The 24,108-nt window shown below is 42.9% G+C and overlaps 2 protein-coding genes and 1 pseudogene across 2 annotated transcripts; 2 read left to right on the plus strand and 1 right to left on the minus strand.

Moving 5' to 3' along the window:
• The first annotated feature begins 12,997 nt into the window (after positions 1 to 12,997).
• On the plus strand, positions 12,998 to 16,944 carry LOC133150089 (lamina-associated polypeptide 2, isoforms beta/gamma-like; annotated as a pseudogene).
• A 680-nt stretch (positions 16,945 to 17,624) lies between these two features.
• Positions 17,625 to 19,118, plus strand: selenok (selenoprotein K). The gene is made up of 4 exons (XM_061297477.1): positions 17,625 to 17,717; positions 18,234 to 18,324; positions 18,526 to 18,600; positions 19,019 to 19,118. Exons 1-4 carry the CDS (start codon positions 17,699 to 17,701, stop codon positions 19,116 to 19,118), a joined length of 285 nt encoding a protein of 94 aa, XP_061153461.1. The 5' UTR covers positions 17,625 to 17,698.
• Positions 19,119 to 19,756: 638 nt separating this feature from the next.
• actr8 (actin related protein 8) lies at positions 19,757 to 24,108 on the minus strand. The gene is made up of 13 exons (XM_061297416.1): positions 23,828 to 24,108; positions 23,574 to 23,744; positions 23,391 to 23,501; positions 23,126 to 23,230; positions 22,871 to 23,044; positions 22,536 to 22,629; positions 22,321 to 22,453; positions 21,870 to 22,023; positions 21,557 to 21,652; positions 21,155 to 21,295; positions 20,762 to 21,062; positions 20,520 to 20,683; positions 19,757 to 20,315 (listed from the first exon to the last, which is right to left on the minus strand). The coding sequence occupies exons 1-13, from the start codon at positions 23,957 to 23,959 to the stop codon at positions 20,172 to 20,174; spliced, it is 1,920 nt and encodes a 639-aa protein (XP_061153400.1). The 5' UTR covers positions 23,960 to 24,108; the 3' UTR covers positions 19,757 to 20,171.

Below are 24,108 nucleotides of genomic sequence, written 5' to 3' on the forward strand. Positions count from 1 at the left end.
CTGACGTGCTGTTTGGTGCATAGACCCAAACACCAGTCAGGACCCATTCCCCCACCCGAAGGCGGAGGGAGGCTACCCTCTCATTCACCGGGGTGAACCGCATTGTGCAGGCGCCCAGCTGGTGGGGCAATAGGTTTACCCACCCTTGCTCGACGCCTCTCACCGTGCGCGACCGTGCGGAAGAGAGTCCAGACCCTCTCGAGAGGGCTTGCACCCGAATTCAAACTATGTGTGGAAGCAAGTCCAACTATGTGTAGTCAAAACTTTTTTTCCTCGCATACCAGCTCGAGCTCCATTCCAGCCAGAGGTGACATTCCACGCCCCAAGAGCCGGCTTCTGCAGCCGGGGATCAGACAGCCAAGGTCCCTGCCTTGCACCCGGCCCCTTTGGCCCCTTCCACAGATGGTGAGCTGATGGGAAGGGGGACCCACGTTTCCTTTTTGGGCTGTGCCCAGCCGGGCCCCAGGGATGAAGGCCCGGCCACCAGACGCTCGCCTTCGAGCCCCACCTCCAGGCCTGGCTCTAGTGGGGGGGCCTGGAGACCCGCGTCCCGGCGAGGGAAATCTGAGTCCAGGTACATTTTTCATCTTAAGGGTTTTTTTGAGAGATGCTTTGAGTGGCCCCTCACCTAGGACCCTTTTGCCATGGGTGACCCTAACAGGGGCTTGAATCGCCAGACATGGCTCCGAGGATCATTGGGACACACAACACCCTCCACCACGCTAAGGTGACGACGCAGAGGTCACGCCATTGTCCAGGCGCAACTAAGGCGGTCCCGGCCTCGTCCAGGCGCACCCAGAGCCGTCCCTGTTTCGTCAAGGCACAGCCAAAGCGCATTCAAGGCGCATCCAAGGCGACACCAAAGAACATCCGAGGTGCATCCAAGGAAGGCCCAGCATCGTCCAGAAGCCCAAGGCGGTCCCGGCGTCATCCAGGCCCATCCAAAGCAGTCCCAGCATTGCCCAGACAAATCCAAGGCGCATTCAAGGCGGCCCTGACATCGTCCAGGCACATCCAAGGCAGTCCCAGAGCATCTAAGGAAGTCCCGTGTCGTACGAGCGCATCCAAGACGGTCCCGGCGTCATCCAGACGCATCCGAGGAGCAGCAAAGAAGGTCCCGGCATCGTCCAAGCGCATTTAAGGCGCATCCAAGGAGGTCCAAGCACATCCAAGAAAGTTCCAGCGCCATCCACGCGCACCCAAGGCGGTCGTGCCGTTTTCCAGGCGCATTGAAGGAAGTTCAGCGTTGTCCAGGCACAGCCAAGGCAGTCCAGGCGTCATCCAAGCGCATCCAAGGCGCATTCAAGGCACATTCAAGGCGGTCAGGGCATCGTCCAGGCGTATTCAAGGTGCATCCAAGATGCATACAAGGCACGTCCAAGGCAGTCCAGGCGTCGCACAGGCACAAACAAGGCCATCCCAGCATCCAAGCGCACGCAAGGCGCACGCAAGGCGCACGCAAGGCACACAGGGCCCATGCTAGCCGCATGCAAGGCACATCCAAGGCGCATGCAAGGCTGTCCCGTCGTCGTCCAGGCATATACAAGGCCGTCCGGGCCTTCTTCAGTCGCCCGAGGTTGTCCAGGCCTTGTTCAGGCGCATCCAAGGCGGTCCCGGCATTGTCCAGAGCGTCATTCAGGCGCATTGAAGGCAGTCTCGGCATTGTGCAGGCGCATTCAAGGCGGTCCCGGCGTCGTCCAGGCGCATCCAAGGCAGTCCCGACATCGTCCAAGCGCGTCCAAGCGCGTACAAGCGCATCCAAGGCGGTCCCAGCGTTATCCGGGCGCATCAAAGGCGGTCCCGGGGTTTTCCATGCGCATTAAAGGCTGTCCCAGTCTCATCCAGGCGCATGCAAGGCGGTTTCAGCGTTGTCCAGACGCATCCAAAGCGCATCCAAGGCGGTCCCGCCATCATCCAGGTTTTGTTTAGGCGGCGCCAAGGCGCACTTAAAGCAGTCCTGGCATCGTCGGGGCGCAAGCAAGGTGGTCCCGGCATCGTCCAGCCAAATCCAAGACAGTCCCGGCGTCGTCCAGGTGCATCCAAAGCGGTCCCGGCGTCGTCCAGGCGCGTCCATGGCACATCCAAGGCTGTCCCAGTGTCGTCCAGGCGCATCCCTAGCGCATCCAAGAAGCATCTAAGGCGGTCCCAGCATCGTCCAGTCGCATCCAAGGTGCATCTAAGGTGATCCAGGCATCATCCAGGCCCATCCAAGGTGGTCCTGGCATCGTCTATTCGCATCCAAGTCGCATCCAAGGCAGTCCCGGCGTCGTCCAGGCGCATACAAGGTGGTCCCGGAGTCGTCCAGACGCATCCAAGGCAGTCCTGGCGTCAACCAGGCGCATTCAAGGCGGTCCCGGTGTCGTCCAGGCGCATCCAAGGCGGTCCCGACATCGTCCAAGCGCCTACAAGCGCGTACAAGCGCATCCAAGGCGGTCCCAGTGTTGTCCAGGCGCATCAAAGGCGGTCCCGGGGATTTCCATGCGCAATCAAGGCTGTCCCAGTCTCATCCAGGCGCATCCAAGGCGGTTTCAGCGTTGTCCAGACGCATCCAAAGCGCATTTAAGGCACATCCAAGGCGGTCCAGGCGTCGATCAGGCGCAAACAGGGCAATCCCAGCATCCAGGCGCATGCAAGGCGCATGCAAGGCGGTCGTTTAAGCACAACCAAGGGTGTTCCAGCGTCGTCCTAGCCCATCAGAGGCGCATCCGAGGCGCATCCAAGGCGGTCCCGGTGTCGTTCAGTACATTCAAGGAGCATTCAAGGCACATTCAAGGCGCATGGGCTAAGAGCGGTCGCCAGCGTCACTCCAAGGCGCATCCAAGGTGCATCCGCTATTTGAGCAAGGCTGTGTAAGCAGAGCGGAGTCAGCGGGTGGGGGTATAGCGGTGCAGGAGTTCAGCCAGGTGGGGGGGAGGGGACAAGGTTGTTTTAGGGCTCTTGTATGTGGTGACAAGGATCTTGAAATGTATGCGCTGTTTTTGTGGGGAGCCAGTGGACGGGAAGACAACATGAGAAAAATAAAAGAGAGAGACGGGTGCTAGGCAGGCAAGGAATGATGGCATCATCCAGGTCATGGCAGTCATAGATTTACCCAGGCACAGGCCAGTGAGAGGCCAGTGAGAGGCGTGAGGCCAGGGCCAGTGAGAGGCCAGGCCAGGCCAGGCCAGGCCAGTGAGAAGCCAGGCCAGGGCAGGCCAGTAAGAAGCCAGGCCAGGCCAGGCCAGTGAGAGGCCAGGCCAGGCCAGCGGCCAGTGAGAGGCCAGAGCCAGGCCAGTGAGAGAGCCAGGCCAGGCCAGTGAGAAGAGCCAGGCCAGGCCAGTGAGAGGCCAGGCCAGTGAGCGAGGCCAGGCTCAGTGAGAGGCCAGGCCAGTGAGAGGCCAGGCAGAGGCCAGGCTCAGGCCAGGCCAGTGAGAGGCCAGGCCAGGCCAGTGAGAGGCCAGCGCAGGCCAGGCCCAGGCCAGTGATGAGGCCAGGCCAGAGCCAGTGAGAGGCCAGGCCAGGCCAGGCCAGGTCCAGTGATGAGGCCAGGCCAGGCCAGGCCAGTGAGAGGCCAGGCCAGGGCCAGGCCAGTGAGAGGCCAGGCCAGGCCAGGCCAGTGAGAGGCCAGGCCAGGCCAGGCCAGGCCAGTGAGAGGCCAGGCCAGGCCAGGCCAGTGAGAGGGCCAAGCCAGGCCAGTGTAGAGGCCACGGCCAGGCCAGTGAGAGGAGGCCAGGCCAGGCCAGTGAGAGGCCAGGCCAAGGCAGTGAGAGGCCAGGGCAGGGCAGTGAGAGAGGGCAGGGCAGGGCAGTGAGAGGGCAGGCAGGCGGTTTCAACCAGATGCAGCCCACATGACAGACTAGTTGTGTTAGTCTGTCCGATGGTGTTTTCCATAATGCGTTAGCATCAAGCTAACCAACCCTTTGCGATTCATCACCTTTTCTACACATACTGTGTCGCAAATCTGTATTGGGTAGTTTTCAGCCACCAAAATAGTTGAGCCACTAATACATAATATATGCGCGTGAGTATTGTTATATTTTCTGCTTATGTTATGTGTTATGTGTTGCTGCAAAAGTTTGTGTTCAAAAATTGGTCTTATAACGACTGCAACAGTTAATCTAGCCATTGTATGTTAGCATGAAGCTCAGACAAAACTAAAACATCGGGAGATGCTAAAATATCTGTCGGTAAGTGTGACCTCTAAACAAGTGATAATGACTTACTTGTTTGCTGTTCTCAAGTATTCAGATCATAATGGCTGACGTAATTTTCGGAACTCCAAATGAACACACATGGAATTTACAGCACACTAGTGAAATGAAGGCAAATGCAATTGGCGCAGCCCCCTAAAAAGAACAATGACAAAAAAAACATTTTTTTGTTTGTTTTTTACTTTATAAAAACCTACAGTAATACCATAATTGAAAAGAATGTAAAGAATTACAGAGAAAACAGTTTGTACATCATGATTTTATGCTTCAGTATAATACAAAGAGTTGAGCCACTAACCTTCAATCAGTTTTTAGTACACATAATATATGCCCATGAGTATTGCTATATTTTCTGCCTACAAGTGTTGCTCCAAAGTTTGTGTTCAAATATTGGAACTATAACGACTGCAGCATTGATCTAGGTTTGTTAGCATTGTATGTTAGCATTAAGCTCAGACAAAACTAAAACATCTGGGAGATGCTAAAATTCTTGTCATAAAGTGTGCCCCTTGTAAATGAGTGATAATGACTTAGCGTATTTTCCGGCCTATAAGGCGCACCGGACTATAAGGCGCACCTTCAATGAATGGCCCATTTTAAAACTTTATCCTTATATAAGGCGCACCGGACTATAAGGCGCACCATTAATGCATCATGTCAGATTTTTAATCCAAATCAAATCATTCTCCATTTTATCTTTTTTATTTCAACTTCAGACGGAACAAATTACTTTATAATCATAAAATAATAGGGGTGTAAATCGCGGGTTTTGTCACGATACGATATAATATCGATATAAAGAACTGCGATACGATATTTGCCGATATCTTAAAGCCTGCTGCGATTCATTCACGATACATCGCGATATAGTGCTCTACGATCGATTTTTTTTTTTTAATAAAAAATATAGAACAATATCCTGATTTATAACAATTCATACGCAAAATCAACAAGGTACTGCAAACTCTTTATTTAGGAAATTACAAGAGTATTGTAGTATACAAATTGCTTACTTTAACACTGAACTTTGATGTCGTGTTTTTTCTTTAAATGTGCGGCGAGATTTGTGCTCCCTGAATATTTGATCCCCGCATGGCAGGATTTACAAACTGCACGTGTCTTGTCCGTTGAGCCATCTTTTCTTTGGAATCCAAAGTGCTTCCAAACGAATGACTTGAAGCCTAAAGAGGAGCAAATTTCCTCGTCTTTTTGGACACTAGCCATAGCACCAGCCCAGGAGCCGCGTACTAGTTGTCGACTCCCCCTCCTTTCACGTGCCTGCTCTGCTCACAACACAACAACGCCGCGCACTGCTCCCTGCTTCCGGAAAGAGGAAGCGAGCAACAATGAACTGGATTTCAAAATAAAGTCGCGTCTAATGTCCGAGGTCAAACACGGCGATATAAATCGATGTTTACCTTTAGCATCGATGCCAATAAATTGTAGAGCATTATATCGATTAATCGATGTGTATCGATGTATCGTTACACCCCTATAAAATAATGATCCATAGTCTTTTTGAGTCATGATTCATAGTCTTCAGCGGGCCACTTATGGTTGATTTCATGACACAATACTTCGGGCCAGTTTGAATTTAGGAATTTGGTCCATATATAAGGCGCACCGGACTATAAGGCGCACTGTTGGTTTTTGAGAAAATTTTAGGTTTTTAGGTGCGCCTTATAGGGCGGAAAATACGGTACTTGTTTGCTGTTCTCCTCAAGTATTCAGATCATAATGGCTGACATAATTTTCGAAACTCCAAACATGGAATTTACAGTACACCAATGAAATGAAGGCAAATGCAATTGACGCAGCCCCCTAAAAAAAAAAAAACAATGACAAAAGAAAAACGTTTTTTCTTTGTTTTTTTTTACTTTATAAAAACCTAAGGTAATAGCATAATTGAAAAGAATGTAAAGAATTACATAAAAACAGTTTGTACATCATGATTTCATGCTTCCGTATAATACAAAGAGTTGAGCCACTAACCTTCAATCAGTTTTTAGTACACATGATACATATGCCCATTAGTATTGCTATATTTTCTGCCTACAAGTGTTGCTGCAAAGTTTGTGTTCAAATATTGGAGCTGAAACGACTCCAACATTGATCTAGGTTTGTTAGCATTGTATGTTATACAATTAAGCTTAGACAAAACTAAAACATCCGGGAGATGCTAAAATACTTGTCATAAAGTGTGACCTTTGTAAATGAGTGATAATGACTTACTTGTTTTCTGTTCTCCTCAAGTAATCAGATCATAATGCCTGACGTAATTTTAGAAACTCCAAATGAACACACATGGAACTTACAGTACACCATTAAAATGAAGGCAAATGCAATTGGCGCAGCCCCCTTAAAAAAAAAAACAATGACAAAAGAAGAATAGTTTATTTGGTTTGTTTTTTACTTTATAAAATTCAACAGTAATAGCATAATTGAAAAGAATGATAAGAATTACAGAAAAACAATTTGTACATCATCATTTCATGCTTCAATCAGTTTTTAGTATACATAATATACTATGCTCGTGAGTATTGTTATATTCTCTGCCTACAAGTGTTGCTGCAAAGTAACCCTAAAACATCCGGGAGATGCTAAAATATTGTCGTAAAGTGTGACCTCTGTAAATGAGTGATAATGACTTACTTGTTTGCTGTTCTCCTCAAGTATTCTGATTTCGGAACTCCAAATGAACACACATGGAATTTACAGTACACCATTGAAATGAAGGCAAATGTAATTGGCGCAGCCCCCCTAAAAAAACAATGACAAAAGAATAATAGTTTATTTTGTTTGTTTTTTACTTTATAAAAACCTAAAGTAATAGCATAATTGAAAAGAATGTAAAGAATTACAGAAAAACAGTTTGTACATAAAGATTTCATGCTTCAGTAAAATACAAAGAGCTGAGCCACTAATCTTCAATCATTTATTATTAAACATAATATATGCCCGTAAGTATTGTTATAGTTTTTGCCTACACGTGTTACTGTAAAGTTTGTGTTCAAATATTGGTATTATATTGGAGTTATAACGACTTCAACATTGATTTAGGTTTGTTAGCATTAGTTAAAAGTAAAAGTAAAAAGAAAGGAAGTATTTAAGTATATATCCGTAATTAAGGAAGTATGAAAGTATGAAAGAATATAGCCGTAATTAAAACATGATCTGTAGTATTAAAACAGAAGTATACAACAACATAATAATATGAAATTAGACTTAACATTACTTCTCTAAAACGTTTAAACTCTCAAACTCGGCCACAATACGGCAATATTAACATTCCAGCTGGTTATCAACACTTTTGGGCAGTCAAAGACACCAAAATACAGTATGAATATCAACGAATTGAAAACGAAGCAATACTGCATATCATAATTTCAAATAGACGAGATAAACACATTTCTCACGAGACATACGTACCTTTAAGTTTTACCATATTTAGGGGTAAGTCGACAAATTATTCTAACAGTACACACCATTTCCATACATTTGTAAAGCGGTTTAGAAAGAAAATCGCTAAGTATGGTAGGTTATGCTACAAGCTAAAACTACGTCGTTTTGCCCCGAACGCTAAGTTAGCGCTAAAATACGCGCGAACGTGAACAATTACTACAATACAACCAATATTAGTACGACAATAGTTTATTATATCATTTAATAAAGTTGTTTATTGTTACACTCTCTATATTATTACAATTGTTGGTAGTAAACTTATTTGTTCTTACCTCATGCGTTTCAATGCTTAAAATGGAGACAGCCAGGCATTTGATTACACACACCTGCTCATACACGATCGAACCAACCTAGTATTCACAGTTAATTACTGATTAAAATGAACTATATGAATAAAACGAATACAATTAGATGAAATAAAATCGTCAAATAAAATACTAGGCTGGACCAAAATAACTTTGTCACAAATAGGATCTGTTGACGAAATGAACCACACCTTCCTTCATGCTTCCGTAACAACTTTCTTTTTCCCAGGGCTGCCCAAGTTTTTTCAGCTTCCGAGCTACTTTTGAAATGACCAAGTCACAAAGCTCTATATCATCAAGTGTAGTGATGATATCGTTAAAAGCTCTCATTGGGACAGCGCTGTTCTGTTTTTGGAACAAGCGAGGCTGTAAAATATAGACTACCCCCCCCCCCCCCCCCTACTTAACACTAATGGACTCTTCCATTCTACCACAGATCAAACGCAAGGCCCGGGGGCCAGATACGGCCCGCCACGTGGCGGGCGTAGACAAATTGTGCATCAAATTCGTGTCGTTACTACAATTGCAAATTGTCTTCACTTTTAATAATATCTTCTTTTTTTAAAAAATATTTGACCAGTTTTTATTCGTCTGATTTGAAAACGAGTTATTTGTCAGTTTGTTTTGTAGCTTTTACTGTATATAATATGAGGTGCTCATACATTTACTTGGATTGGGTACAGTCATAATGGCCCTCCGAAAGAAGCTATGACTACAATGCGGCCGGCGTCAAAAATGAGTTTGTCACTCCTGCATTATACACTCTCGTGAGAAGATTGTCTAAGTGGGGGGGGAAAACATGATTGTGGTGTGTGTGTGTGTGTGTGTGTGTGTGTGTGTGTGTGTGTGTGTGTGTGTGTGTGTGTGTGTGTGTGTGTGTGTGTGTGTGTGTGTGTGTGTGTGTGTGTGTGTGTGTGTGTGTGTGTGTGTGTGTGTGTGTGTGTGTGTGTGTGTGTGTGTGTGTGTGTGTGTGTGTGTGTGTGTGTGTGTGTGTGTGTGTCAAAATGATGGATGGCTGTTTGCATGTGTGTAAGTGCCTGCACTATGCCAAATGTGTGTATGTTTGCATGACAAGTAAAAGTACACCGGCACAATGAAACGACATCGAGCTGTTATGCTACAAAATAGTCTGAAGATTTTCATAATTTTCCCAAGATGCATGTCCTTTTTATTCTAAATTGTAAATTTATCCATAATGTCATTTTTACAGCCTTCATATAGTGCAGTTATAATTTGGCTCTTCTTTTAACCATTATAATTGTTTAAATGCATTTTCGAAACCTTCATTTTACATCTTGTTAATCTGCTCTGTTGGTCTTTTTTAATGCACGTTGAATTGCATTTGTCTATGAAAGCCTTAATTGACTTTAAGCAAAACATTTTTCTCATTGGTAACGCTTCATAATAATAATAATAATCCATAATAATGCATGAACATGCCTGACCTCTAGTCCAATTCTTCTCATTTTAAATTGCACACAAAGCCACAAAGTTGGTCAAACATCTCAAAGCATCCAGCCACAAATCGACACGTCGCATGTGATAAACACAAATAGCTCCAACAGGCAGACATTTGCATTTGGCCCCGCCTTGCTCTTCCAGTCCTCACGTAACAACAATCAACTGTAATAACTGCCAGAAAGGTTGGTGCATGACTAAAATATTGATGAGATAACTGTATCTCCTGTGTTTTGTTTTCACACAAACAACTTCAAACGTAGTTGACCTGTCACAGACATACCATCAAATACCACACAATATGTTTTATGTAGTATATCTTACATCTATCCAGCCGGCTACATGATCAAAAGGCAACGAGTCACATGTGTTGGGTGTTCAAATTGGCTCTGCTCGGCCATTTTTGTGGTGCGAGACTGGTCTGGCACAGAGATGAGATAAAGTTTTGAAGGATTTACATGTAACCCTGCAATAGCAATGGGAAATATGAAAACAACAGTAGAAATGCTTCATAACCACAACAACAATTGGAAATTGGTACTGCTCTCATTCCGAAAATACATTTTGGTATTGAAAATAATTTAGTCTGTACATGGTTGTGCAGAGACAATGAAGACATTTTTGTGGTCTTCAAGGTGACAAAAATCTGTCACTCTCTTCCTGGGACTATCTTGTGAATAAACTTTAACCCGCACCTCCTGCCTGGTGCAGCACTAACAAGTAGCCATGTTTTGTCTAACATTTCTGATCTTTCACCTTTGGTTTGAGCGTCATGGCCAGCCTAGGACCATCAGTTCACTTACAAGATTGCATCAAAGATCCACAGCACTGAGAGCTCAAGCTTTGTTTCTTTTTATTCATAAGTCCAAAGGGAGGTCTGGGAGACTGGAGGTCAAAAAGGTCTGTATCAAAATACAGACTTGTATATTATCACTGCATGAAGACACGCCTGAAGAAACAGAGGGCTTTTCACACCCAGAAAAGGCAACCAGACGTTGTGCAAATATCCATTCCTTTTCCATAGCGCTTGTCCTCATTAGGTAGGGTTCCAGCTGATATTGGGCGAGAGGTGAGAGTACAGCATGGACTGATCGCTGTGCACGCAACATTTGTTGAGTTGCAGTTCGTCAAATGCCTCTGCTGCCCTCTAGTGGTCTAGGAGATGGCGTTCTCTGTTCAGTTGCAGGACTGCGAGCTGCAGCAGTTGTTTGTGTTGTAACGGTGACGAAAAGAGAAAACGATGGCGTAAGTACAACAAAATTAACGCTGAATATGGAGAGCATGATAAGACTTCAGAACATGTAGTGTACCGAATGCCTTTATTTTTTAAGTGGTAGCCGGAAATCATACTGCTACAGAGGCAAGTAGTGGCAGTCTAAAATTGCACGCTACGTCTACGCTTGTTTTGTTTACATCTTTTTTTCCATCTACGCCGCTGAAACGGACACCATCGACCATTTCTTGCGGTAGGTATGACACCCCAAAATCTTTGAGCGATTTTGTTTAGTTTGTCTATTATGAAATATGAGCCGATTTATCATTCTTTTGCCTTTAGCATTCGGATTTTGCCGGTAGCTAACGTTGCCGTTCAGCGTTCTCGTTTAACCTCAAAATACTGCTTTAAAAATGACGCACCAATCACTGACGTTCGGATGTTGCTCGGAAGTTTCATGCTAAACATATTTCTGTACTTAAGTCATGCCCGATCCGTGTTGATTTGAACGTCCACCTTCATGCTTACTGTAATAAAAGAGCACGTTAATCTCCAGAGAGAATGGAACCACTGATAAAGTAATATCTTTCAATTGATGTAGTTTTACACTTAGTTCTGTCTGTTAATTCCATGTGACACATGTCTGATACGGCTGTGTATACACTGATTAAACACAATCAACCTGTTTGTGCAGACGTCCAAATTGCATGTAAATAACTACAAAGATGTCAGTGTTACCAGAGCCTTAGTTGGTGTCATAAGCAGCATGCATCTATACGTATCCAATCGTTATATTATGGTGACGTCATACTTGGATTGACAGGAATATCCAATTTGTGCACGTATGTTGAAAGACAGACAAGATTTGTATCTTCATTTGGAAGACGCCTAATAGCTATAGCATGCAGTTCATTGTCGACATCTTCCCCATGCAAGTGTTTATTTCTATCTACAATTGTCACGCTAGTTTTTTTTCCTCACTTCACTTCAATTACACGAAACAGGACTAAGTGATTGCTCGTAATTCTTAAAAAGTTAGGCTGCTCTTAAGTCAAAGCATCACTATCTTTGTCTCTTAGCGCCCTATGTTGAGGCTGAGCCTTTTTTAGGTATTCAATTTGAGGTAAACATTGTATAAAGCTTTGCACGTTTTGTTATTCCATCCAGGCACCCAAAGCCAAGTCTGACCTCACACTCCGGTGAAGAAAATCCACCCGATTTACAGCTGGATCCAGATATGAGTGAGTTGACAGACTTTCAACGAGGCCAAATAGTTGGCTCTCAACTGGGAGGCATGTCGGTGCGTGACACGGCCAAACTGTGCGACGTGTCCAGTCGGACGGTCATCAAAGTGATGAGCGTGTACAACAATTACGGACACACCCCACTGGTCCGGAAGAGTCCAAAAGTCAAAAGCCAGAGCAAAAAGAGAACAGTGGAGAAAGCTTCTGGTGAGGGAGAAGGCACCACCGGCAATTTACCATTGGGCACAGAGGTCAGCTTACTCAAATGTGATGACAACAAGAAAAAAAAGGAGTCTGGTGTGGAACAGAAGGAGTAAAAGAACTGCTTTTGGACGTTTCATCATACATAGTCTAACATGTGTGACACTGCCAATATTTGTATTGCCTTCTTATTTTGGTACAACTCAGTTTTTGTATTCAATATTTAGTCAGTAGTGACTGTGAAAATGTATTTTGAGTTTTTTTTTTTTTTTTGGTCAGCATGAGGTTGCTGCTATGACTAACACTGAACTCAATACTGCTTGCAAAGTTTTGGCAAAAACGTAGCCCGTGTTTAGATATGAAACAAAACTTCAGAGGGATTTATGTTCACGTGGAAATAAATTCTCATAAGGTGCATTCAAATTGTGTTTTTTCTATTTTTTTAAGCTATATTTCACCTTATTTTAGTTCAATTTTAAACGAGTGGAAAAAATGTTTCACGATTGCAGTTTTCACATGATTTGGAAGCAATGTTTTCAAGTTGCATTTATGTGTTGAATGTGATATTAAATGAAAATCTTCACTAAGACGTGTTGTATGCCATATATCTTTATTCATGCTGTTCATTTTGATGTCATGAGACCTAGACCACACCAAGCAATTGATCAACTTTTGCCCTTGAATTTCTCCCAAAAGCCTATTCTCAATTTTCACATTGGTCAAATTTAACTTTGGGGGTATTATGTCCATATTTCATAATTTATTAAATTCTAACTTTGGCACTTGTTGCCATGTTAACGGCCTGCATTTTAAGGCGGCTGCCAATCAAGCCACCTTTCACAGCTGTTATCAAATGAGTAAGAGGTCAAGAAGAGTTGCTGACTTTGGTTTAATTTTATCCACCCCAGACTGCTTTCAGTTGACATGCCAGTGTTGCTGAGGCGACCTGTTTTTCCTTCTAAGGTGAAGAAGGTGAGTGATCATAAACGACTTGCCTTGCTTTCTCGAGCAAGGAGAATGAACACTATGTGGCAGTGAGAATTTACTTTTTTGTCTTCATTGCACAGATAAATTGTTTACTGACTGGGTTGAGGTGTGTGTAACAATGTTGCCTAGTTGAAATTTTGAATTGGAATACTATTTATGCTTTTTTTTTTTTTTTTTTTTTTTACAACTTGTCAAAACCTTTGTTAGCAGGTGATCTTAGTAATTAGTAGTAGGTGAAAAACCTCAGACAAAACAAATTCCAACATTTACTATTGTGCATATTATTTGTAAAACCAGGTACACAGAAAATACCTATGAAAAGTTTAACATTAAAAACTAGAAAATAGACAATATATATTTAAAAATAAAAAAACAAGCAGTTTTAAATGGATTCATGTGAATGCCCATACCATGCTTAATTTAAGCTAGTTAGAAAATTCAATGAATGCAAATAAACAATAAACAACCAGTGAATTTTAGGCCTTTTCTAACTATACATATTAACATTGCCTCAAAAACCTTACGACCCTAACAAATAAGACGAAATGACCATAAACAAGAGAAATAAAACTAATTAAACAGAACCTTTATCTTAATTAGTTGCTCCTGTTATTGTAAAGAGCCAACATTTGGAATTGGTCTTTCAGTCATGGGGATTTTGGATGTATTTTTGTCATTGGTTGGTTGGATAAAGTGGTGCACGGCAAATGACATGTACTCTTAGGTCATAATCTCCATGTCACAAAGCTTTCAAGGCGATGTCATCAAATCGCCGCAAGCCCAGCATGCCACAGAAGGGCATCCTGGAGAACATGCCAGGCTAAGTTTAGTGCATGCTGTCCAAGATCCAGTCCAACTTGGTGGCCGGGCCACCATGGTGAGAGCGCCATTCATCTGTATCATAAAATACTAGTTAAAGAAATAAAACCAAACTTGTTAGCTGATCTGGTTAACTACATTGCGGTTGCAAAATGTAGTTTTGGTTTATTTTTTTTCAAACAGCAACTTCGTAAACTCGGATCATTTCTATGAATGTTGCAGTGGTTCTAAAACATTGTCCTTCGCAGGAAGAGAAGCCAAACAATGGACAGAAACGTAACCTGAGTATGCTGACGGATGACGACCTTAAGGCGGCATTACTTGCGTACGGGGTCACAATTGGGCCAATAGTGGGTAAGGTTGACTAACACTTGAAGATATACTTCTTGGTGAAAGATAATACATGAATCTTCCATCCATCCATTATCTGTATCCTAATAAGGAATAACTCAGACCTTATCTTCAGTAAGAATGTTTGTGTATCTGTGAGGCTCCACCAGGGCCGTGTATGAGAGGAAGCTGAGGAGGCTGCAGGCTAAATGGGGCACTTTGAACGGAGAGGAGAAAGTTCATCACCACGAGTGGGAAGATGAAAGCAGTGATGACAGTGACTCGGGTACTGAATGACCACTTCATGTTTTCCATTTTATCAAAACACTTGATGACCATCCTTCATGAGGTTTTTCTGATACGTTCTGAAGGATCAAGCCTGGAAGAACTGATCGAAGAATACACTCAGGTGGGAGATAGTTTGACATTCATCATGTAGACAAAAGTATTGGGACACATGGCCATTACCCAGGTGTTTGAGACTATGCTAGATTTTCTTCTAAATATCCCAAATCTTTTATAGAATGTGTTCAAATCCTACAGTTGTAATGAGATTGCATAAAGTGTTTCATGATGCTAACTACTTTCTTTCTCCACAGGTGGACATCCTCTCTGAGGATATTTACCAGCAGTGCTTTTTAACCTCATCTAGACTGGTAACTCAATGCAAAAAACATTATTTTCTTTTATATTTTATGTTTATCTTGTTTGTGCTGTAGCACGATGCAGCTTGTTGCTCAAGCAACGTTGATCTTTGTCACAAGCCGACTTTGGAAAAAGTTTCAAAATCAACACAAAGTGACGGCCCTTTTGTGGTTCCTGAAGACACAAGTGGAGCGTCATCTTTAGATCAAAACTCGGGATTAGGATCACAGGTATTTATTTATTTTTACCAGAATTGAAATGTTCTGTTTGGTGGCATGGTATTGGTATGAGTCACAAAACAAAATGCATTTTTTTTCACTTTTAAAAATCTGTTCAGTGGCGTAGCCAGGAATTTTTCCAGTAGGGGCGCGCGCCCACAGGAAAAAAAATCGAACATCACCCACACCGTTCGCTGATCGCTAAAACAATATCCGGGTCTGGGAGGCAAACGGTGAATGGATAACATCGCGCACATAGAATAGTGCAAGCACATTCGCGCAAGACCGAAAGAAAAAAACGGCATGAAAAGGAAGAATCGAAAAAGCTCGAATTTATTTATTTTTTTTCTCTTCAACCGAGGCGCAGGGAGTCCTAACCGGGGCGCCGCCCCGGCTTGGCTACGCCACTGAATCTGTTGTATGTAGTTTACATTTAGTTGTGTGATTAAAATGTGAAATGGTTGTTGTTAAAATAGACTTGTAGTGTCACTGAAACGTTGTAATAGCGTTTTAATCTGGCAGGTCTCGGAACAATCAATCCAAGATCCCAAGTGTTCCTCAGAGAACTTCACCACTGAAAATGATGAAGAGGTATTTGCCTTTGGGGAGGTGTTTAGAGTGGTCACACAATGATTTTCACTACAATCAAACAAAACAACAGATGGAGAGGTCAACAGGGAGTTGCAGGAGAGCGACGTCCACAAACCTTGGATTCAGTTTGAAGTGGAATATGTAATCCTCGTATACATTTTTCTTTTAGTCGGACATCGTTGTGGCGGAAACCAGTTCATCTCAGTACTTCGTACCCAAAGAATCTTGTCCTAACCAAGAAACGAAGGTGCACCCATCCTATTTGCAGGCATCTATACGATGGTTACAAGAACACACTTTTGGTTAATGTTTGCTTCTCATTTGTTTGATTGGATTATTAATGTAGCATGATTTTTATATTATACAAATCTTGTATTTTGTAGCTTGTTTTGCTCCTTTCCTTAACAGTGTCTCCAGCTCAACTTATTTTTGTAAGTAATTCGATCTTCTGCTTCTACAGGGACCCAAGAAGGACCTGCTCCCTAACATTGAGGCTACAAATAAAAGGTTCAGGTAAATTCTAACACAATTGGACACTGCAGCCTTAGTGCTTGAATTAAGAAGTAAGAGCAGCAAGTTTTCAAGAACTCATAAAACATTGAACAGTTAGACTTCCATTAAAAAGTTTAGAGAAACAAATCAACTGGAAAGTTTGGTTCATTTTTGGATCATCCTGAACTTGAAAGTCCAATGTGTCTGACTTTTTGGCAGAAGTGCATGTCAACAATTGTATCTTAAGAAAGATTTTATCCCTTTGAACTTCACGCTTACATCCCTTTTGTTCTACCGCTACCTGTCGAAGACCAATCAAGGGTGCAGCCAGGCGGCCCAAAAAGCTGAGCTCCCCAAGCCCGCCAATCAGCCCCACCACTAAGGAGAGAAGCGAAATTGAGCACCGAATGATTCCCATCCATATCCAATTTGTGGTGTTTGTTGTAGTCGCCCTCCTGCTCTTTGTTATTGTTGAAAGTGAGCCACTGAGTCCATTTTTGGCACAGACACAAAACTTTATGCAAGGCTTCATCAATGATGCTCCAGTGTTGCAGTGCACACAAACATTCCTACGGCACGAGTAAATATTTGTTTATAATCTATTTTCTGTTTTTATGTTTACACTTTGCCCTGGATGGAAAGATACTTGGATAGCTTATGGAGAAGCATTGTAAAATAATTACTGTTTAAATAATGGGGGCGAACATTGTGAAATTCTCCAGTGTAATTTAAGATTTTGCTTGTCTTTATATTGTTTTGGAAGTGTTGAAATAAAGGTCAATTTTGCAACATGGTGCTTCTGTTATACAAGTATAACAGCAAGGATGTTGATTACGCACCTCAAATGCATCTTTAAGTATGTCTCAACTGCAATTCACAGCACATAAAGAACCTCATAATGATCAAGGACACTTAGGTGTATTAGGTGTAGGTAAACAGTATCAGGTAACAAGGTATTTATCCTGCAATTTTGAACAATAGATGTTATTTGAGGGCCCATGTACAGTGCCTTGCGGAAGTATTCGGCCCCCTTGAACCTTTCAACATTTCAGGCTTCAAACATAAAGATAAAATTGTAGTTTTTTTGTCAAGAATCAGCAAGTGGGGCACAATCGTGAAGCGGAACTAAAATTGATTGGATCATTTAAACCTTTTTAACAAGTAAAAAACTGAAAAGAAAAGTAGCTCCAAACCCCAACCCTAAATCTAATCCCTAACCATAACCTAACCCCAATAACCCAACCAACCCTGGTTTCAAACCCTATTTTTAAAACCCTAACCTTTGTTTGAAAGCCTACTTTGAAACCCTAACTTAAATTTGACACTGACCAATTGCTTACTGCACACACAAAAACGATTTATTTATTTTGGGTTCAAATCCTACAAAGCAAAAAAACAAAACAAAAAACGAACATTTTTCCGCAGAACATTTCTGAGGATTTGTGTTGAGATTGTAGTAATTGTCGCGGTACCGCGTCACATATGAACCCGGAAGTGAACGTCATGTGGCAACGAAAGTACGTATGTTGTTAGTTCCCTGAAAATGGTGTACGTGTCGAACGGTGAGTGTTTTATATCTTTTAACGATTTTACCCTATACATAATGTCTCTATCCCATAGTATGCCTTGGGACTTTAATTGAAAAGTGTTTTACCGTTTAATGTATGGGGGCGAGTCGGAAGTTTGACAGTTAGCGTTTATAGCCGCTAACCAGCGTGTTTGCTAACTTCCCCTGCTTCTCAAAAACAACAACAAATATTTCGTGGTTTTTAACATTAATTTGCCAGCCAGTGTATATTTTCTCTGTGTTTTATGTCCATCGTTTCGGCCATTGGTTTGAGTCGCCTCATTCGGGCGTTGATCGAATTGGATTTATGTCAAGATGCACATTTTCAACATGTATTCAATTAGAATATTAACATCTCCAACATGAGTTCCAACATTTGTTTTTTGGAAGATTCACGAGACCTCAATTGAATCACTCCACATTGCCTGTGTGTCCGGACATGGGGAATAACACTCTGTAGTGTATCACACTATATTCTTATTCAACATCACCTGGACCCTCTTTTTGCCAGGTCAAGTTCTGGACAGCCGGAGCCAGTCACCATGGCGACTGTCTTTAGTGGTTGACCTCTTCTGGGGAGCTGTGGAGTTTTTTGGCCTGTTGTAAGTCAATTTATGAGCCCTTTCATAAATAATTAGTATCCATATTGCTATACTGTTGATGTAACCCATCCGTAAAGAGTCCATTACTTAGAATGAAACCATTTGCATTTCATAGTCTCTAAAATAATTTATAAATTGTATATTTGCTTTTGTTCTAGTACAAAAACAGTTGACTTTTTTTTTTTTTCTTCTCCCCACCAGTTTTAAAACAATAATTGACCCAGACCTGACAAAAGATGGACATAGTAGCTCATCACGGTTTTCTGATGGCAGAGGGTATGTAAGGTTCAGTAGTAGTGGTTCTATTGCAGTGAATCCCTACGTATTTGCAGTTCAGCCTTTGCCTATTGGTGGATTTTTTTAACCGCTGAAAAAGTCACCTATGCGTTGTTTTTGTGCTCAGTTCTAAGCAGTATGAGTATTGCTTTGGCACCATTTGATGGCACCTTGGTTCTGAAGGAGTTAAGAGCCATATTTAGACAAAATTAGTCTATTTCTTTTGTCATTTTGCATTTGATCTTGTGGCATCTCCAGTAGAGTATAAAGCATTTGCGGTGCGGCGGATTTTCACACTTTGACCCACATCCTGTGGATAGCGGGGATTCACTGTATGATTGCCGTTTAATGTCTTTTTTTAAATTTTATTACAAAATTAAGAGTTAAGCCTCATTTGGCATTTGTCTGTCTCGTACAGTCCTCCAGGTCCCCCTGGGGGCCGAAGGCGGTTTGGAAGAATAAACGTTGGTGGTGGGCCCACTCCTCCTCCAATGGGGGGAGGAGGATGAGGAAGGTGAAATTACACACAAACACAAACACACTGGCCACAACATCACATATAGCCTACCCACTAAGGCCCAACACAAGTGCTGTATCTCTAGTAATAAATGTCTTTACATAGCCCATAAGGTTCCGTTTTGATAAACTACCACTCGTACAAGCATGAGTTTAGTAAAGGTGCAAGCGCTTGCAGGTACATATTTTGCATTCTTGAATAATATGAATATATAATGTTGCATTAATGTTGGAATGACCTTGTTTTCTTTTGTGCAGGTAAACGCCTACACTGTGTGTGTAGGCGTGGGCCCAGCTACTGTATAGACTGGCAGTCACAGTGGTGAAGCCCCACTTCTTGAGCCGCCACTGCCTACGTAGTTTTTTGACGCCTTTTTGGGAATTCCTTTAAATAGGAACCATATTGGCTGATTTGGCAGCTCATCGATCGCACCCCCCCATCCCCACTGTATTATTTTTCTTATTTCTCTCACTGAAGTTGTTTTCATGATATTATTTGCAATATTCTTTGCTTTTTGTGCTCTATTGAAGTTAATGACACATGATGTTAGATATTAAATATGATAAACTTCATTAAAATCAATTATCTTTGAAAACAAGTTGAATATGTGTGATTTATCCAAGGAATGAGTTACTGTAATACAGTATTGCCATATTTTTATTCTAGTTTGAGAATTACACTATGCAGTTAGAAAAAGAATGTTGCAGTCACGAGGTGACAAACTTGAGTGGTGACTTCATGGCGACATGAAAGTAGATCTCAATAAGGTTAGTGACACCTATGAAGCTTTTAGGAGTTTTCTGCACAAAATCCAACTCAAAATTCAAAGACCCTTCATCAATATCAAAGCAAGACCTCTATTGGTTTTCCGACGTCAATTAAATGATTGTAGTTAGGATTCCAGTTATCATTTTTCCCCACATTATTCAAAAGGAGGCACTTGATAAATAGTCCGAATGCCTGACTGATAATGTACAACGGCACTTACTTTAATTTTGTCTGAAATATTTTTGGGTCTTGTCCTTAGATTTCCACCAGTCTGTTTCGATGACTTTCACCAGACAAAAGCAGCCCGCTCACGTAACATTCGAACACCAAACCGCTGCCACTCTCTCTGGTGGATCCACATTTCTTGTGTTGTGTCCAGACAAGCCAGCACAGCTCCCCCCTTCCATGATATCAGTCTAGGGTCCATATCCTGCATGTCAACAAACAGTGCAGTAGGAGAGAAGTGGATATCTTTTCGCCACATGGAAATTTCTACATTCTTTAAGTTAAACCAATAAGCTTGTACTTGCATATTACTCATTATCTGACAAAATCCCTGCATAAAATCAAATGAAATTGAGGAAGCAAAATAAACACACGGAGAGAAGAAAATTATGACTAATGTGCCACTTACTTTTGGCCTTGTGATGACTTCCACATTGTCCACAAGCCTTCTGAAGGACGGTGGCATCTTGTTGATGATGCGGTGAAGTAGAAACTCCTGAGCGCCATGAAACATGAGGCCTCCACCCACCACCAGGATGGAGCTGTACATCTTTCGCTTGGTCTCGTCCGAGGCTTTCAAAGGACAAGACTGCACTTTACTTCTACAAACTTTCTTCAATGAATGCTTTCTTCATTGCGTGTTTTTATTACCACAACAGTCGATGCTATGCAGTATGGCTTTATCCAGGCCGAGAGCTTTGCCCTCAAACTGGTTCATGATTGCAGTCTTCCTGGAGAGATGTGTGGAGAGGGCCTCCTCCGCCTCCCCCACTCCCATCAGGCACTCTCCTTGGGCGGCTCCAACATCCGTCTCAGCCTGCATTCCTCCACTGCCGCCGCTGCTCCTGGGCAGTTCTGACAACTCACCAATGCCTCCTTGACCACTCGCGTCGCCATCCAAAGCGCCGCCTTGTCTTGAGAGCACCTTGCGGTCCGAAGCATTCTTGGAAGACTGTTGGAGAAAGATAAGAAAAAAAAGATGAGGAACAGCAGAAACGATGTGTGCATTTCCAGTACAGAACAATATACAGCATTTTTTTTTACCTGGTCTTGTTTGCTGTGCGTGGCCAATAAATAAAGTTCATCATGAGGGTCTTCTGAGTCACCTTGAGAACGAAACTGTAGCGATGTCATCTTCTGACCGACGATACCAAACGTGCTGGGGTAGAACAGTCCCATGGGCGCCTATTTTATGCAAGGGAATGAGTAATAAGGTCATGTGGGAGCCAACACAAAATGGAGTTGTTATCAAAGTTCAAAGTCACTTTATTGTCAATCCCTTCATATGACCAGACACACAAAGAAACCGAAATTCCGTTTCCTCCATCCCACGGTGACGAGACACAGTACACGATAAACATACAAGTAGACAACACAAAATAAAAACAAGAAGGCACAAACAATAACTAATAAATAATAGATAAGTAAAATGAGTGATTTGAGTACCTGTAATTTTTCATCGCCTAAGCGAACCTGGAAGAGAAAAGCTGGGGCATCTGGGAAACGGGTTTGGAATTCATGATCTCGAAGTCCAGATATGTCCTTAACGGAACCGGAGAAAATATTTTTAATTGGTTTGCATACAAGAAGCTACACATTGTGACATACTCAACAATGGCGACCTACACTGTACTTCTTAAAAAACAGTGCATTAAATGTAACTCGCATATTATTATAAAGCCAATGACACCATTGGACAGTGACGGTACTCAATTTAAAAGACAAACACCTAAAGTTCTGTAATATTTGGCTCACATACCTGGTCCAAATGGCAGAGTGTCTCCTTTATATGTTGTAGTAGCTGACAGTCCAATCTGTTGGACAACTGACAGTCTCTGTAGGGAAATCCTGCCCTCTGCAGGAGCCAGAATAAAATGCGGGTCACATCTGCACCACCATACGCCAAAGACAACCTGTGAAGGTTATAATAGAGAGTATGAAGGATCTAGAAATTATAGATGACAAAATTGCAAACCAAAATGTGTTACCCATTATTAAGTATTAATTAAAAATAATAATAATAATAAGGTCACGTTGAAGAATCTCACTCTATTCCTTTTCTTTGTTCTAGGTATGCCAGTATTTTTGTAAATTATTTAGATAACTTTAGATTTTTATTTTCTAGCTCCTGCAGTTGTGCTTCCCAACCTTTCTTCAGCCTAGGCCCATATTTATGATTAGATAAATGACGTCCCAACAAATATCCTCACCTGGAGTTCCGATGGGAAACTCCGTCCTCTACACAGCAGAGACTGGTCTTCTGGTCTCCAACGTCTACGACACAAGCGCTGCTCAACCCACTGCCAAATGTCGCACACACTGACTCCTGGTGAACTATGATTGCTGTACACAAACAGACACATATCGCCAAAAGAAAATAAGACGACTGTCGGAGGCTGACCTGAAGGTATCGCAAGCGGAATACCTGAGAAGCCCATATTAAGCAGGAGCATGGAGACCAGTTCCTTGGCATGCTGCCTGTTGTAGATGTCGGGAACCAAAAGGATGCATCTGTAATACTGTCAACGGTCATTGAACATTATTTTGTGAAGTTAAGACATTATCATAGATTTTTTTTTCTTCAATAACAATGCGTGAAAAGTTGAGGTTTCCCAAGTAGCCCTGGGGCTGATTTAAGGTTGGTAAACAAGCTCAAGGGCAATTCGTCTGAAACTCTGCATTCCTAACAGAGGCTTGATTAATCATCCATATAACACTTGCATCGCAAGACGTTTGTCTACACCTTCTGATGTTTCCCACCTTTAGGTCTTTGAGCGGGATCTCCAAGTTCTTCTGAATAACATGACTCCAGATGGTCTCAAGGTCAGCCAGGACAGCAGTTAGTGAGCCTCCAGGGCCGGCGTGCACGTTGAGCTGACCTCGAACTACGGGCCAGTGGATGTCATAAGAGTCTGTCGGTTTCACGTACACGGCCTGCGTTGTGATGGCGGGAAGAGGCAGAGACAGTGAGCTGCCGTCAAACTTCTTCATTCTCATGCAGACTCTTGCACTTACCTCCTCTCCTATTAAATAAGGCGGGTGGTGAGATGTGTTGGTCCACTTTACCCGAGAGTTGCTGTCTAGCACGGCTGGACGGATCTGACAGTTGTATGCTCTTGCCTGAATACAGACAGAAAACTTGTGTCACTAGACCTCTGCAAGTGAGTTCACAAAGTATTAAACTGCTTTGTCAAGCACCATAATGTAGTGCAATAGTATTTTTATAAGGTGGTCTTATAGTTGGGTTTCCCGGTGCAGATCTAGTTCTAGACACACACACCTGCTCAGAAGACACTGGTGTCCTCCTCACGCCATTGGACATCTTCTTTGACCAAATGGCCTGGTCAACCATTTTAAGCCCATTTTGTCTCTGCTCATTACTCTCAGGTTTCTGGGACAGAACATGTGGAAGGATGCAGTGAGGTCAATGACAATGATAAATCAAGTCATTACAGGCACGCACATTTAGACCGTCCCTGAGCAGCCAGGCATCTTCGTATCGGGACTGGCCACTTTGTTTGTGGCGACGTGCTATCACGTGTGGAATAGTGAGCGGAAGGTTGTCCGTCGCTCGCCCAATACGCAGCGTCCTCGATCCAGGATGGATGACGATTACAAAGTTGCTCTGTATTTGCTGTGGAAGAAAAAGTGAGATGGAACAATTTGATTAATTGATTCGTGAAAAACGAACTATGAAAATGGGACTCGCCAGCTCACCTCCTGGAGGGGCTCGGGGATGGTCGGTGGAGCAATGGGTCTTTTCACTCCTCTTTGCTCCCTCTCCTTCTCTTTGTCGCGCTCTTTTTCTTTTTCCTTTCCATTATCTTGCTCTTTCTCTGCTTGGGTCATGTTCCCAGTCCAAATCAATCGATTAACTTTCCCAAAATGTTTCAAATAGCAAACAAAAATTCCTTCTATCGAAATTCCTTTTAAGACTTCAGCGCATCCGTACGAGGCGAGACATTACTTCCGTGTTTGGTCACGTGGCACAAAACGAG

The sequence above is a fragment of the Syngnathus typhle genome, linkage group LG2 (genome assembly GCF_033458585.1).
Source record: "Syngnathus typhle isolate RoL2023-S1 ecotype Sweden linkage group LG2, RoL_Styp_1.0, whole genome shotgun sequence".
Classification (NCBI taxonomy): Eukaryota; Metazoa; Chordata; class Actinopteri; order Syngnathiformes; family Syngnathidae; genus Syngnathus; species Syngnathus typhle.